Source organism: Sciurus vulgaris (genome assembly GCF_902686455.1).
Source record: "Sciurus vulgaris genome assembly, chromosome: 12".
Classification (NCBI taxonomy): domain Eukaryota; kingdom Metazoa; phylum Chordata; class Mammalia; order Rodentia; family Sciuridae; genus Sciurus; species Sciurus vulgaris.
This window is the reverse complement of record NC_136473.1, coordinates 72376759-72395128: the sequence shown is the minus strand read 5'-3', so window position 1 is coordinate 72395128 and position 18370 is coordinate 72376759. Positions and strand designations below refer to the sequence as shown.

The 18370-nt window shown below is 34.0% G+C and overlaps 1 protein-coding gene across 1 annotated transcript in view; it reads right to left on the bottom strand.

The window, feature by feature from the left end:
- INTS7 (integrator complex subunit 7) overlaps positions 1 to 18370 on the bottom strand; it is a 74073-nt gene that overhangs the window by 24009 nt on the left and 31694 nt on the right. The window contains 2 exon segments of the mRNA XM_079107505.1: positions 2738 to 2881; positions 6712 to 6829. Coding sequence (XP_078963631.1) covers positions 2738 to 2881; positions 6712 to 6829 — 262 coding nt within the window.

The following is an 18370-nucleotide window of genomic DNA, read 5'->3' as shown; positions in this document are numbered from 1 at the left end:
GTGATTAAGTAGAGAATTACACACAGACACAGACACAGACACACACACACACGAGCCTAAGATACAGAAAATGCTTAAATGTGCAAAGCTAACCCTGCTTGAAAAAGCATATGCAGCATTGTGCTTGAAAAAGCACATGCGGAGTTATTTTTGAAATGTAAAGGCTATCTTCAGACTTCTGTCTTTCTACCACTTCATTGAAGATTATAAAAATATATACACTAAATCAAATCAAAAAGCTAAAACCATAAAGTTATAAATAAAGCAAAACTGAAACAGCATTGCCAGCTAAGGAAAATACTAAGAACAGAAAAACTATGTAGTATATATTAATCATCCTAATCAAACAAATTATGTAGATAGTCCATTTCTCTCAGATTTAATAGTTATCACCTTCTGACAAATCAACTCCTTTTATGAAGTAATGAAGACTCTATACAACCTTATGAAGTAATGAAGAATCTACACAAACTTATTAATGTTTCCAAGTCTGACTTTAAGGCATGAACCCTTTAGATACTTCATGTATTAGCAGTATTATTGCATCTTTTCATTACCATAGAGCTACCATACCCCTGGAGGGTCTAGATCATTACAAATGAATTTTAACTATATTTAGGTTCATATGTGTGATCTTTGAGAACATAAAGCAGTCTTCTATATTACTTGGAAGAAAATATTTTTTACTATATCCAAATAAGATAGGTTTAAATTATTCAAATCAGAATCAACATAAAATTTTATGAAATATTTTTGTTTTTGTGTTTGGTACTAGGGATTGAACCCAGCGGCACTTTACCACTGAGTTACATCCCCAGTCCTTTTTATTATTATTTTTTAAAATTTTGAGACAAGGTCTAAATTGCTGAGGGTCTCACTAATATGCTGAGACTGGCCTCAAACTTGTCATCCTTCTGTTTCAGTCTTCTGAGTCAATAGGATTACAGGTATGAGCCACAGTGCATGGCTAAGAAATTATTCTCAAGTTAGTGTGTGGGAGCTTGGCAAATAGGGTAAAAGATCAGTGAAGGTCATGGTGCTAGAAAAATACAGGTACTAGAAATAAGCAGTTAGGCTGCTGGGCTTGTGATTCTTAATAAAGATCAAAATAAGGGGTTGGGATTGTAGCTTAGCGGTAGTGTTTGCCTAGCACATGTGAGGCAATGGGTTCGATCCTCAGCACCACATAAAAATAAATAAATAAATAAATAAAGGCATGCTGTCCATCTCCAACTACAAAAAACGAATTAAAAAGATCAAAATAAGCACTAAAACATAGTGTTCAAGATGTATTTTCTGAGCTGGGAGCAGTGGGGCACGCCTGTAATCCCAGTGGTTCAGGAGGCTGAGGCAGGAGGATCACAAGTCCAAAGCCAGCCTCAGCAACTTAGAAAAAGGTCCTAAGCAACTCAGTGAGACCCTGTCTCTAAATACGATATTAAAAAGGGTGGGGATGTGATTCAGTGGTTATGCGCCCCTGGGTTCAATCCCTGGTACTTAAAAAAAAAATAAATAAAAAAGATGCATTTTCTGTTTTTGAACATGGACATGAAATCTCTCATGTCTTCAGGTCCAAAGTTGTTGGGAATACACAAAAAAAGTGCATAAGTTTATGTGCATGTCCTCCTTGACTATGTCAATCAGTTTAATACTATATATGTCTAGAAATGAATTTTGCAAAAATTTAATTCACAAGCTGGGCTTGATGCCCCATACCTGTAATCCCACAGCAACTGGGGAGGCTGAGGCAGGAGGACTTAAATTCAAAACCAGCCTCAGCAACTTTAGCCAGGCCTTAAGCAACTCAGCAAGACCCTGTCTCTAAATAAAATTTTAAAAGGGTTGCATATGTGGCTGAGTGGTTAAGCACCCCTGGGTACAATGCCCAGTACCAAAAAGAAAGAAGAAAATTTAGTTCATGTTGCTGTTAATTTACTTTGCCTCTAGTGAAATTACTTGTTAAACACTTTAATGAGTTAAATAGTTTTTCTAGGTTTCTGTATGAATACACTGTCTTATACCACAGGGGTAGAGTTTTAAGCAATCCCTATTCACAACACCATGAAACAAGCAAAGGTAAGCAGTGGGAAGAAATGGATAATGCTCCTTAAACATTTCTTTCTTTCTGGTTTTTTTTTTTTTTTTTTTGGTACTGGGGATTGAACCCACGGGTGCTTTGCCACTGAGCTACATCCCTACTCCTTTTTATTTTTTATTTTGAGACAGGGTCTCACCAAGTTGCTTAGGACTTCCTGAATTGCTGAGGCAAATTTGATCTCAAATTTGTGATCTTCCTGCCTTAGCCTCCTGAGTTGCTGGAATTACAGGTGGTGTGCCACTGCGCCTGGGCCTCCTAAAACTTTTCAATTTCACAATCCCAGTATCAAGGTCCTCAAATTTGTATTATTTTTCACAAGGACTAAGTAGCATTGAGAAGCCTGCTCTAAGAACACTTTAAAAGAAGCAACTACAGATCAAAGCACGCAAGCTAAAAACAATAAGGTATTAAAAAACCAAACACACAGAATTCTGCCCGAGCTCTAATCCAAAATTATACATAAGTATCAATCCTGACCAAACTTACCCTTTTTAATATATATTTTTTTTTAAGTTGTAGATGAACACAATACCTTCATGTTATTTATTTTAATGTGGTGCTGAAGATCCAACCCAGTGCCTCACACATGCTAGGCAAGCACTCTACCACTGAGCTACAACCCCAGCCCCCAAAACTTACCCTTTTCTTGACAAGAAACAGTTATATTCGTTAGGACTCTTACTCCATGAGCTGCGATGCCCCTGTTGTTATGGTAACAGCACTCTTGGGCTAATTTGACTAAATCAGAAGATCTGGGGGAAGAACCCACATTTCCTGAACAAGTTGAAAAAAGCAAGACAGATTATAATTCATTCATATAGTTCAAAAGCAGTTCAGTTTATAGGTTCAGTTTTCTTAAGTTTTATAAGAAAATCTCTAACAATAAACTTGACAAAAATTTTTACCTTGACCCCACTATCAACCTATGCTACCATTTCTCTTTCCCTTATCAAGGTACTTTAGGTATGTGCTGATAGTTAAGTAATGTCTAAGATCTAAAATCAATATAGGACTCTTCCATAAAAATATTAATAAAAATTGACAGAAAAAGTGTAAAATCCAAAACAACTACAGATGGTATCCTGGGAACTGTAAAGGAACTGGATTAAAATGGATGTCATTGTAGGCTTCTTGTCAGATAAAACCACTCCTTGAATATAGCAAATATAGGAATTTCTAATTACAGAGCTGGGAAATTCTGGGATCACTTGATTCAATAACCTATTTTTATAGAAGTCAAAGATATTAAGTAGCTTGCCATCAAGGACTTTTTGTTACTTATGTCCTACTCTTGTGCTCTGTATCTTAAGTTCTATGCTACAGATTGCAGCAACTTTTAAAATTCACATTTGAAATTCTGCAATGGAGGCTTGAGTTGTGACTATTTTAATTTATAGGAGAGAAACTCTCAGTTCTAACTGGGTGAGCTTCAAGAGGAATCAGGAGATTTAAGCTTGTTCATCTTATTAGAAGAATTTATCATTTCTGACTTCCTTTCCTCTGCTTATTTCTCCATGACTCTTGTCAACTTCAACCTCATCTCTCATACCAAAGGTGACCATGTTTTTTGAGATTGACAGGGACACTATTAATAATTAGTTACAACAAGTATAAACCAAGATTACCGTACACAGTGTAAGACATACGGTCACCTTATTGATTTCTGGTTTAACATAAAAATATTAGCTTAGTTTTGTAAAAGCCTGTGTTTTTAAGATAGGCAAAACATTTTAATTATGGAAATTGCATTTTCTCCATTTTTTCCTGCTCATGTGATATAGATAATGCAAACTCATCTATAAATGTAAAAACATGTTTTATAACTTGCTTTTTTCTTTTTCTCCTTATTAATAATCACCAAGAAAAACTTGGAAAAAGGCAGGGAAATTCAAAGAAGAAAACAAAAATCTTACCAAATCCCACAAATTAGCATGAATTTACTATTAACATTTTAAGGAATAAGATTATTATTTTAATTGATTTATTTAGAAATAATTTTCTAAGATTAAAATCACATAGTTCCAAAGGCACAACAAATAGTAGAAAAAGGTTAGTGAGAAAAGTCTCCCTCATCCACCTAATGCTACCAATTTCTTAGGTGTTATTTGCAAACATATTTATTCCTTTCTTTTTCATTTGTTTTTAAAATGATTTTTTCATTTTTTACAGACTGCATTTTGATTCATTATACACAAATGGGGTACATCATTTTGTTTCTATGGTTGTACACAACGTAGATTCATACCATTCGTGTAATCATACATGTACATAGGGTAATGATGCCTGTCACATTCCACATTTTTCATACCCCACCTCTCATTTCCTTCTACATAATCTAAAGTTCCCCCATTCTTCTCTCCTGCACCTTACAACTCTTTTTAAGTATTACATCATGAAGACTGTTTCATACCATGTATTTTGATAATTTTCATACACAAACTACATTTTAATAATCTTTAATAAAAGACCAATATTTAGCTTGAAAAGCACTTGACTATTATAAACTGACACAAATGCTTATAAATGTCCCTGGAATCAAAAAATATAGAAAAGTTCATGATATATCCAGGTCAGTTGGTATTAAAAAAAGAATCCTGAGTCAGGACAGTTGGGTTCAGGCCTAGGCTCAGGTGCTTGATGTGTATGTGACTTTGGATACACCTTTGAACCTTTGTGAGTCTGTTTTAATACTCCCCTACAGGTGCCTCATTTGAAAGGGTACTTGTATGAGAAGGTTCTTATAAATTATAAGATTTTGCCTATCATAACTCTTTCAAAATGTGATGTTAGTCAAGGATGTTAACTTTAAGCTAAGAAACTGAGACTGGATGGTTTATTTACAAAAATAACACAAGTGAAAGCACACCAGGTATATGACAGGTTGTTTATAAAAAAGGCTATGAAAATCTCTCCTATCCCGTGTGGGAACGATCCTTTGCCACGTGAATTTCTAATTTCTTGCATCAAGAGCTATGTGTCTCTCCCTGTATTTGGGCTTGGCCACATGACTTTTCTAATAAGATACTAGAAAACATGATGCAACAAAAGATTGTAAAGTGCTTGCATAGTGGTAGCTTGCAGCTAGCTCCCTGAAAACAAGAGTTATGTGGAGGAGAACAAAGATACCTCAGCTGAAAGTCTTTCAACAACTTGACTGTGAATGAAGCCATTTTGACCATCCAGTCCTGGTTAAGGCTCCTAATGACTGTAGTCATATGAGTGACCTCACGAGAGACCTGCCCCACTGAGTTCAGTCAGCTAAAAGGTGATTCACAGAATCAGAGCAAATAAAATGGTCAAGATTTTAAACCAAGTTCTAGGATGATTTCTTATATAGAAAACTGACAGAGAGTACCTCATAGAATTACTGGAAAGGTTGGAATACTAAGGTCAGCAAATGGACAGGAAAAAGGGAACAGCAGAGAGCAACCAAGAACACAGCCCAAAAAGCAATATACAGAGTCAGCTCAATAAAGACAATGTCACCCTTATACTGATTACTTGATGTTACAGTTTATATGGCTATCACAGGTTCCAGATATGGCACACATTCACTGCTACAGTACATTCCGGAAATTGGATACTACTCTGTACATTGCTGTATCTCCTTCATCTCTACTTCTTACTATCGCTCCCAATTTAGTCTGTGGCATGAAATAATTAAATTCAGGCCACAAATGTGCATATAAACTGTTAAGGGAGGCACAGCAATAGAATATCAGGTCTTTTTAGCTTCCTAGTAAGACTTTTATGTCTTCCTAGTAAGACTCATATGTAGCCATAAGAATGACAAATAAATACATGTCACAGTTTTTTAAATTATTTCAGTTCAAATTAACTGACTAGAAAAGGAAGCAAACCATAAAGAACTTTAGCCTTAAGCCTGTTAGGTAAGGAAGCTCCTCACTGAGTATTAATGAAGGTGTTTCAGAGCTAATCATTTTGAATAAGCAACTAAGAAAGCATTACTGAACTGAAATAAAGTTTTTTTCTTGTTTGTTTTGTTTTGGTACCAGGGATTGAACTCAGGGGCACTTGAACACTGAGCCACATCCCCAGCCCTATTTTTGTATTTTATTTAGAGACAGGTTCTCACTGAGCTGCTTGGTGCCTTGCTTTAGCTGGCTGGGTTTGAACTCATGATCTTCCTGCCTTAGCCTCCTGAGCCACTGGGATTACAGGTATGTATCACCATGCCTGGCAGCAATAAAGTTTTAATCATTTTTCAGAGATATAATTTATTCCTACAAAGAAGCATATGACATTTGCTTTTAAAATTCACTACCACTTGGCCTTTGAAATGTACTTAAATTGAAGGGCATTTTGAGTCCGAGATATAAAAGCAAATCAGCTATTTTAGGCATCCTCAAAAACACTGTTTCACTCACATATAATTAAAAAAAGGGACAAATTAGATAAGTTGTATCTGGAAGTTACGATGAAGAAGGCAAGATTTTATTATTGTAAACATTAGTTAAGAAACCATTTTCAAATAAATCAGTAGCATACAAAGGAGTATGATACTGAAACCTTCCCAGATTTAAAGTTTCATAGAGGAAACAACTTGAGACATAAACACAGATAAAGGAATTAGCACATTATCTCTTTCTTACCTGGAGCTAAACTAAAGTACTGTTTGATAGCAATGGTCCCTGATAGTGTGGAAAGAACAGACAACATCCCCAGCTTTAAGCTGTCATAAGGAGTCTGGAGAGCACATTCACAGAGTGCCTAAAATGTGAAGAGAAAAGAACACAGAATTTAAAACATCAATTTACCTCTAAACTATCAACTCCACTTATATATTCTAGCTTTTAGAAAAATTACACATAAACGTCTTTTTTTCCAAGATAAAAAAACTTAGGTCAAACAGCCAAAGTCCTTAGAGGAGCCTAAGAAGAAAAGATAACTAAATGCAATGTAATATTCTGGAACAGAAAAAGGACACTAAGTAAAAAATAAAAAAACTTAAATAAAAAATATACTTTGTTAGTAATAATAACGTATCAGTATTTGTTCTTTTATAACAAATGTACCATATGTCTATAAAATGTCAACAATAGGGGAAACTGGGTGTGGTGTATGTTTACTATTTTCTCAAATTTTCTATAAATGTAAACTGTTTCAAAACTTCCACCATACTTATTTTATAAAAGTCTATTTAAAAAAAAATAGAGTATGTGGCACTCTATCTCATTTTTAAATGTGTAGAACTATCCTTCATTTCTGGTCATTTACTCTATTCCTGACTGTACTTGTCTGAGTATCAACCAAAAACAAAATGTTAGTTTTCCTTTTACTGCAGTTAATTATGGATATGTGCTCATAGCACAGTGATTCTTGCCTCATCCTGTGTGATAGGAGTCTGTATAATATGACTATATGTAATATAGTTGAACAATTTTCTGGTTACATGAAGCTAATTCCATTCTCCCACAAAGGCAGAGTTTCAGGAAATGAGCAAAACTTAAAAGTCTAGAAGAAAATTAAAGATAAAATGTTGGAAGGGGTTAAATTAAACAAAAGTTTACTAAGATTCCAATAAAAATACCAACAAAATTTTTGAGAGATTTAGATAATCTGATTCCAAAGAGCACATGGAAAAATAAAAATCAGAAAATATCCAGAAAAATTCTGAAAAGCAACAGATTTGAATATTTTAGGATTTAATATATGATAATGGCATTTCAAATCAGAAGGATCATTAAATAAATTTGCCACGATTGGCCAATCACCTGGGTAAAAATAAAACTAAATCTGTTTGTTCATGTTTAATTAAAAAAAAAAAAACCAGAATTGTAAAAAAGCGTAGGAGTTAACATGGAAAAACAAAAAGTAAAAAGATAACTGACAAAACTGAAAAAAAAATTTTATTACACAAGATCAATAAACACAAAAGTTCTTATTAATAAATAGGCAAAACCCAATAAAAATCAGTAATTCACAGAAATAATTTATACAAAGGCTTTAAAAATAAGATGTTTAACCTAATTCATATTTTCAAAAATTTAAACTAACGGAAGTATTGCTTTTCACCTATTTGATGGATGAACACTGCCCAACACTGAAAAGTATGAGGAAGTAGGTACTCTCACACATTACTGATAGAGGGTGAAATGGTGTAAACTGTACTGATGGATAACTGACATTAACTCTCAAAAGTTTAAAAATATATATTAATGAACCCAGTAATTCTGAAAAATTATGTTCACAAAGGTGATTTCTTTCTCTCTTTTTTTTTTAAGTACTGGGGATTGAACTCCGGGGTACTTTTACCACTGAGCTACCTCTTCATCCTCATCCTCTGTATCCCCCCCACCTTTTTTTTTCAAACAGGGTCTCATTAAGTTGCTTAGGGTCTTGCTGTATTGCTGACGCTGGCCTCAAACTTTCAATTCTCCTGTCTCAGTCTCCCCAGTCACTGGAATTACAGACCTATACAAAAGTTAATGTAGCAATGTTAACAGTAACAGTATAAATTAATGAAAGAAGCAACTTAAAACACCCATTTAATGGGAGACTGGTAGTATAAAGGCAATACTATGTAAGTCAAAGAAGGCAATACTCTACCTGTTAATACCAGACAATTGCCAAGATACATTAAGTGGCAAAAGACTTAGAACATGCATGTAGTATATTTTCATTTCATTTACACACATAAAAAAAGGATGTATAAATCCTTGCATATGGATGAGTAAGATTAGAAAGGATATACATACAAAAAAAAAAAACACTAGTTAACAGTGATCATCTCTGCAGAAGACAATTTTGGGAAGAGTTGGAAGACAAACATATTTTACTTACTATAAGCCTTTAAACTAGGAATTTGTCATGTGCAGTATATTTTCCAATTCAAAGAAAAACCTAATTAACAACAAAAATAGCAGCAGCAATAAAAAAACATCAAGGAAGGAATGGAAATAGACCTTGAAGATGCAGGAGATTTGTAATAAAGGAAGAGGAAGACAGTCTAGGTAATACAAACAATATCTCTGACAAATAGGCCAGAATATGGACTGTTTATTTGTGGTCCATTAGAAACCACAAAATGGATGGAAATTAAGAGAGAGACGGAAAATTAAGTCAGATTAAAGAGGGCCTTGAATGTTAGGCACAGTAACTTCAGCTTGATGAAAAAGGATTAAAAGGAAGCCACAGAGAGGAATAATGACAGAATCAGGGCACAGTATTCTGGCAATGGAAAACAACATAAGTTCACAAGAGAATTGAAAGTTAATGAGGTCAACCTACAGACTATGGCGGTAATTCCAGCAGGTAGTGAAGATGACCTAAAGTTTGGTAGGTAGTAGGAATGAAGATTAGAAGATGAGTATGAGATATTTCGCTTTTTTTTTCTTGTGATGCCAGAGATGGAACTGAGGGCCTTGTGCATGCAAGCAAATACTCTACCACTGCACCAAATCCCCAGCTAGTATGAGACATTTAAAAGAGATTATATAAAACAGAAAGAACAAGCAGCACTCAGACAAATTTCAAATCTGGTGACCAGATAATGTTGATTCTATTTACAAAGACTAAAAATTTATGGAGTAAGCCAATTTTAGAGGAATGTCAGAAAATAAGATATGAAGTCTAAGAAGAAATATTCATCAGGCATTTGGAAACCAAGATATAGCATATTTTTAGTTGGAAGACTCACATCAGAATTCTGGCTCTGCCATTTGCCATCTCTTTGATTAGAGCCAATTACTGAAATCTTTGAGTCTCAACTTCCTTGTCTGTAAAATAGGGTAAATGTAAGAATTGCTTTTTTTTTGAATCATTGGTTTTCTTATAAAATATCTGCAAAAAATAGGCAACAGAGACTTTGATGGCCACTGGGTAAAAATGCTGTATGGATGGCAGAATAGGTGAGAAATATTTCATTTTCTGTTTTGTAGTTTTGGAATTTTGACTACATGAATGCATTGGCATAAAAAATTTGAATTAAACTTAAGTGGGGGCATCTATTGTCTGTAAGATTTTTAAATAGTCACTGAAAGTCAAAGCACTTTGCAACCCATACAAGTTACTATATATTAGAGAGCAATGGAGGAGCTGAGCTAAAAGGACTAAGTAAATGGTTGGAGGATCCACAAACTGGCCTTACAAGAGGTCATCAGAATGACAAAGAATAAATGGAAGAAAGCAGGCCAAGAACTCAACTTGGAGGAGAATGGGCAGTGAGAAATACAGAGAAGATACAGCTTAAAGTATAAAGAATGAATGAAGATAGTTAAATGCCAAAGAAGCCAAAAGAAGGGACAGATTGACAGTGTCACACGTATCAAAAATACAAGATGATAAGAAGAGAAGAAAAAGTCTCTGGTTTTAGCTTAAGAACACATCTAAAGGCAAATGTATAAAAGGAACAGTAGGGGATGAAGAAATAAAGCAGTTACAAATGCTGTTTCTTTTTTTTTTTTTTTTGGGGGGGGGGGGTGCTGGGGATTGAACCCAGGGCCTTGTGCTTACAAGGCAAGCACTCTACCAACTGAGCTATCTCTCCAGCCCCCGCTGTTTCTTGAAGTTCAAAAGAAAGCACTTTTTGCAGGGCATCGTGGTACATGCCTGTAATCACAATGCTTGGGAGGCTGAGGCAGGAGGATCCAAGTTCAAGACCAGCTTCAGCAACTGAGTGAGGCCCTAAACAACTCTGTGAGACCGTATCTCAAAATAAAAAAATAAAAAGAGCTAGAGATACAGCTCAGTATGAAAGTGCCCCTGGGTTCAATTTCCAGTACCAAAACCAAACAAACAAAAAACAGGCACTTTTACAAGAAATTGGTCAAATTATATTTTCATATTGTATGCATGCACAAGTATGTAAAAATGACTCCCACTACTATATGTATACTTAACCAATAAAAATCCAAAAAAGAAAAGTATTTATTAGTTAATGCTATTTATTTATTCAAATACTTAGGTCATTCCCATTTATTCATTTTTTACCTAAACTATCCTGCCTTGTACTGTTAATTAGCTTGTGGGTTAGAACTAAAATCTTCAACCAAACAGCCCCAGAAGTTAGGGACTATATCCTGAATTTATGTGTCAAAATTATGTCTGTCACTACTTGGTGTATAACTGACATTTAGCCTTTTGTGATTATCAGGAAGGTGAATGAGACATTTTATGTAAGATGATAATTTTTAAAAAGAAATTTTAACATTTGAAAAACTGAACAAAACATTAGAAAATCTTATGATAACATTATTTACAATGTTATCTTATTTCTGTCATGTAACACACTACTGGGTATCTAAAAATGATCTCCGCAAATACCTACTGATTTATTTAAAGATTCACTGATTCAAGTAAGTGAGCTTAACAGAGCAAATGATGAAGTGCTCAAGAGGCATATCAATCATACTTCAATGACAAAATCTTATTCAAATTTCTGTTTCAAGGACATTACCTATTACACAATTATTTCTACTAGGACCATTTTTCACATCAACAAAAAGGAAAGACTGTGTCTTCAAATGGAGTCCCCTTTCTCACCACTACTGCCTTCCTCATGGACTACCTAATTTGAATTTCTGTCTCTGTTGGCTTTACTCACTGCTCAACCAGAAGCCCTGGCCTGAATTACTGTTTTCTGGGTCAGTCTATAAGCAGGGGCTGCTTCTCTACCCTGGAATGAGACTTGCCACCAGGGATGCGTTCCAGAAAAGGGTAAAAAGAAGCCTGTAATCTTTAAATAAATAAATAAATAAATAAATACCCCCCCCCAAATATATGTATATATGTATGTTTGAAATTATTCTTTCAGAGACACAGTACTTCTGAATTTTCTATGTTTACATTCTATTAACCACAAAGAAAATGATTATTCAAAGACTAATTTTCAGGCTTAACTTGTCATTTCTCTCTCTCTCTCTTTTTTTTTTAATGCTGCTGGGGCTTGAACCCATGGCCTTGTACTTGCAAGGCAAACACTATACCAACTGAGCTATATCCCCAGCCCTGTCATTTCTCTTAGTATTGGGTAAGGTATAAATCAGAAACTCTCAAGAGAGATAATGCCAAAAATAATGTCTTCGAGAATATCCAGAACAAATAATCTTTTGCTTTGTGACAGAAGCAGCATTAATATCCCCTTCAGATAAAGACTATAGAATCAGAATATTGTAAACTAATACAGAATACTGTAAAATAATAATACATAATACTTGAGGCTTCATTTAGGTCCCTTCTTCCTTCAGGCTTTTAAAACACTCAGAATGAAAGTCTTCTGTTTTATGATATGTGATTCCACATGGAATTTATAAAACTAGCAATAAACCAATAAAAGCAGCAATGAAATGGACACAATTTGATCTTGAAATACCAAAACTCAAAATCAATTAGCAACGATTAAGATTAGCTGAGAGGGAGGAAGAAAGGAAAGAGGCAGGGAAGGACGGAAAGAAGTCCTAAAAGTTGGTAATTAAGAGTAAAATTCAAATTTAAAATCAATAAATTATTATATATAAAGCTTAAATCATTACAACTGTTCTCTTGATATATTTCAGCATTTTCAAAAATAAATCTCCCTCTTTAAAAATGTTATTTGACTATATCCATTTAATTAAAATCAATACACTAGTGTTTTTGCTACAATGGGAAAAAAATCTTCATAGGAGAAACAAACAATAAAAAAAAAAACCCATATATTCAATAAAAAAATAACCAAATAAAAAACCCACAAGATAAATCAGATTAAAAATCTCAAGATACAGGAAGATGTGGCATAAAAAATGAAGAAATAGCTGTGGAATCAACAAAGTATTACATTTAAAAATACCATCAAAGGCTGGGGATATAGCTCAGTTGGTAGAGTGCTCGCCTTGCAAGCACAAGGCCCTAGGTTCAAATCCCAGCACCACAAATTAAAAAAAAAAAAAAAAAAAAAATCAATGTGGTTCTGAAATTCAATGTGAATATTATGAAAAGATTATAAAAAAGAAACTTGGCAGTATTAAAAAAAAGGTGTGGAAATTAAATTTCAGAGTATTTTAATAAGGAAGTTGAAAAAGGAGAATTTAAGCCTATTAAAATTTGTAACATTTCAACCACCAAACTTTTCTTTCTTTATTTCTTTCATTTTTTTTTTTTTTTTGGTACCAGGAATTGAACTCAGGGGCACTTGACCACTAAGCCACATCCCCAGCCATATTTTGTACTGTATTTAGAGACAGGGTCTCACTCAGTTGCTTAGGGCCTCACTTTTCCTCACTTTTATTGAGGCTGGCATTGAACTTGTGATTCTCCTGCCTCAGCCTCCCAAGCCGCTGGGGTTACAGGTGTGCACTACCGTGCCCATCTAAACTTCATTCTTAATGTTAATAGAGATGCATAGGTTCTTATATTTATATACTGAATATAGAGATAGGTAAAGCTAACATAGTAAGTTTAATTAGCATGTTAAAATGTGTGTTCATTCACTTGAAAAAAGGAACAAAGAAACGATCAAAAGAGAAGAGAAAAGCAATGAACAAAGGAAACAATTACAAACAGCAAAAAATGAGATAGAAGAAAACCTGTTACACAAATAAATATAAATAAGATGTTTTAATAATAATAAATATAAATAAGATAAGTCATTCTTAAAAGACTTGGATTTAAGTCAAAAGACGTAAACCTACCTAAAACTAAAAGGATCACAGTTAAATGACAGAAAGACTGAGGAAAATAAAATTGGCAAAGACTTGAGAGACATGAAAAGAAAAAGAAACAAGCGGCAATAATAACAACATAAATAATTTGAAAACAAAGTTCTAAGTAGGACAGAGGAATCTTTTATACTTATTAAAGTTATATTTGTGGAAGAAGATAGCACTAAGATTTTTAAATTACAAGGTATATTTATGCCCTGAATGTTTGTATTCTCCCCAAATTTATATGATGAAAGCTTAACTTCCAACGTTAGGATTTAGAAGATGGAACCTCTGGGAAGTGATTAGGTCCTAAGGGAGAAATCCTCATGAATGGGATTAATACCCCTATAAAAAGAAGTATGAGGAATGGTGGTCAGCACTTTCACTGTGCTAGACATGGCTAGAAGCCAGAAACCAGTCCCTCAACAGACACTATATCTGTTATCAGTGCTATAATTTGGATTTCACAGCCTCCAGAATTGAGAGAAATAAATTTCTGTTGTTTTTAAGCTACCCTGATTATGATGTTTTCTTAGAGTAGCCCAAATAAATTAAGACAGATACAAATTGTACTGAAAACTTATGACTAAGAAAATTTCATTTACTGGAAGAGAGAAAAAAAAAATAATTTAAAATATAGTTGCTATAATTTGGATCTGGAATATTCCCCAAAGGCCCATGTGTTAAAGACTTGGTCCTCAGCTTGGTGCTCTTGGGAGGTGGTGAAACATTTAAGAGGTGGGGACTATAGGCAATGAGGTCTTATGGGTATGACCTTGAAGAAAACATGAGGAGTCTAGCCTCTTCCTCTTTCTCTCTATTTCCTGCCATGAGGTAGGAATCATTGTTCCACCACATGCTCCCTGCCACAATGTTCTGATTTGTCACAGGCTTCAAAGCAATGAAGCCAATTAACCATGAGCTTGAACTGTGAACCAAAATAAACCTTTTCTTTTAATAAATTGATTAGCTCAAGTATTTTGCCACAGTGATAGAAAATTGTATACAACAGTATAACTGAGCATATCATCAATAAAGTAGATTCAATATGCCATACAAAAAAATATAGCTTCTTTTAAATCCTATAAATTATTTACAAAATGTGATCCTACATTGGGCTACAAAAAACCTTTAAAATTAGGAATTAATAACAAAAGGCTAGCAACAGTAATTCCACCAACAATATAAAAAATTAGTCACTTCAAAAGTAGAAAACTTTATTTAAACTAATTCCAGGATCAAGAAGTAATTAAAAACCAAAACCAAAATAAAGTACCCTAGGAATAATTCTAACAAAGATGGTGAAAGACCTCTATAATGGAAACTATAGAACACTGAAGAAAGAAACTGAAGAATACCTCAGAAGATGGAAAGATCTCCCATGTTCATAGATAGGCAGAATTAATATTGTTAAAATGGTCGTACTACCAAAAGCAATATACAGATTCAGTGCAATCCCCATCAAAATAACAATGACATTCTTCACATAACTAGAAAAAAATAGTCCTAAAATTCACTTAGAAGAATAAAAGACTCAGACTAGCCAAAGCAATTCTAAGCCAAAAAAGCAATGCTGGAGGCATCATAATATGTATCTTCAAATTATACTACAGAGCAACAGTAACAAAAACTACATGGTACTGGCATAAAAACAGACACATAGACCAAAGATGGTCACCTGATAGTGACAAAACATACCCTGGAGAAAAGACAAACTTTTTAACACATGGCACTGGGAAAACTGGTTATTCATATGTAGAAGAATAAAAGTAGACCCCTATCTCTCATCCTGCAAAAAAATCAACCCAAAATAATCAAAGACCAAGAAATTAAAGCAGAATCAATGTAACTCCTAGAAGAAATCATAGTATTAACATTCTGACTTTAAGGCACAGGCAAAGACTTTCTCAACAGGACCCCTAAAACTCAGGAAATAATGTCAAGAGTTAATAAATATAGGAGAGCATCAAATTAAAAAGCTTCCACAGAGCAAAGGAAACAATTAAGAATAGGAAGAGAGAATTCTCAGAATGGAAGAAAATCTTTGCTAGCTACTCTTCTGACAGAGGATTAATATCTCGAAAACAAAGAGCTCAAAATTTTACCTTTACACCAAAATATCAAATAACTCAATCAATGAGCAAATGAATTAAACACACTTCTTAAAAAAAAAAAAAAAAAAAAAAAAAAGAAATTCAAATGGCCAATAAATAAATTAAAAAATGTTCAACATCATTAGCTTCTTTTTTTTTTTTTTTTTGTGGTTCGAACCCTGGGTCTTGTGCTTGCAAGGCAAGCACTCTACCAACTGAGCTATCTCCCCAGCCAACATCATTAGCAATTAGGGAAATGCAAATGAAAATTACACTGAGATTTCATTTCACACCAGTCAGAATGGCAGCCAACAAGAATACAAATACTAGTTGGGCCTGGTGGTGCACGCCTATAATCCAAGCAGCTCGGGAAGCTGAGGTAGGAGGATCACGAGTTCAAAACCAGCCTCAGCAAAAGCGAGGCACTAACCAACTTAGTGAGAGACCATCTCTAAATAAAAATACAAAATAGGGCTAGGGATGTGGCTCAGTGGTCGAGTGCCCCAGAGGTCAATCCCTTGTACCAAAAAAAAAAAAAAAAAAAAAAAAAAGCTAGAAAAGTTGTGGACAAAAAGAAAACTTTTATACTGGAGGATCCTCAAAAGACTAGGCATAGAACCACCATGATCCAGTTATACCACTCTCAGTATTTACCCTGAAAAATTAAAGTCATTTTACTACAATGATACAAGCACACCCATGTTTACAGCAGTGAATACTCACAATAGACAAACTATGGGACCAACCTAGGTGTCCATCAATGGGTAAATGGATAAAGAAAATGTGGTATAAATAAACGAGTTTTATTCAGTCACACAGAAAAGCGAAATTATGGCATTTACAGGAAAATGGATGGAACTCAAGAACATCATGTTAAGCAAAATAAGTCAAACTAAAAAGGTTGAGGGTTGTTTTCTCTCATATCAAAAGTCAGAGAAATAAGAAAAACAAAGGTGGGCATGGATCTAATAAAAATCAAAGGGAGGTACTTAGAGGAAAGGAACCAAAGGGTGAAATGTAGGGAGGGAAGGGGGAAGTGCTGGGGAATGATATTAGCCAAATTATATTGTATGTTGTATGCATGTGCAAATAGGTAACAACAAATTCCATCAATAACTATAATGTACCAATAAAAAAAAAGTGGAAACAAAATTAAGTAAAAAGTGCTCTCATGGTAACTAAAAAAACAAAATCATTGACAACAGCACTAAAATCCACAACATACTTAGGAATAAATGTAAAAGAATATGTGAAAAATTTGTATGCTGAAAACTAAAAACCACTAATGAAAAACTAAAGAAGAACTGAAGAGAGACATCATTAAGATGTAAATTCATTAAGATGTAAATTCTTGGTCTAGAGTTGTGGATTAGGGGTAGAGCACTTGCCTAGCACATGTGAGGCCCTGGGTTCTATCCTCAGCACCACATAAAAATAAAGGGATTGTGTTCATCTACAACTGGGAAAAAAAAAAAAAATTAAAATAAATAAATAAATAAAAAGATGCAAATTCTCTTTAAACTGATCTATAAATGCAAAGATCAATCAGAATCCCAGCAAGGTTTTAAAATAGAGATTGACAAATTAATTCTAACATGGAAAGGCATAGGACCTAGAATACCTAAAATGATTTTTAAAAAGAAATACAAAGATAGAGGATTCACACTACCTGATTCCAAGAGTTACCCTAAAGCTACAGTTGTCAAGGTAATGTGCTACTGGCTTAGGGATTGATATCTAGCCAAATGAAATAGAACTGAAATCCAGTAATAGATCTATTTTCAACAAAGATGCTAAGATAGTCTTCTCCACAAATTGTGCTAGAACATTTTGTTATTCAAATGTACCCCAATCCCTACTTTGTACCATATAAAAAGTCACCTAAAAATGAATCACACAGAGTCAAATATTAAGCATATAGAAGAATACAAAAGTGAAAATGTTTTTAACTTTGGGTTAGGCAAAGTTTTCTTATATAAAACACAGCCCATAAAAAAAGAAAAAATTTGATACAAACTGCATTTCATCAAAATTAAAAACTACTTTTCAAAAAGACATTATATCAAAGGCTCATATTGGGAGGATATATTTGCAAAATACACTCCTGAAAAAAGATTTATATCCAAAATACATAAAGAACTCAATAAAAAGATAAAAAACAAAATGAATTAAAAAACTGCAATAGGCACTTCATCAAAGAGGTGAGATGGATAACAAATAAGGCTAAAAAAACCCTCAACATAATTAGCCATTAGGGAAATGTAAATTAAAACCATAATGAGACACCAGTACACACCTATTAGAGAAGCTTAAAAAAAAAATCATACAAAAACAAAGTGCTGGCAGGGATACAAAATTAAAATTCTTACTGTTCGCAGGTATGTAAAATAGGATAGCCATTTTGGAAAAAGAGTTTGGCAATGCTATGATTAGACTGTCCCCTCACATGCTCATGTTGAATTTTAACCGCCATTGTAATGGTATTAAGAAGTAGCTTTAAGAGTTGATTAGGCTATGAGTGCTCTGCTCTTACAAGT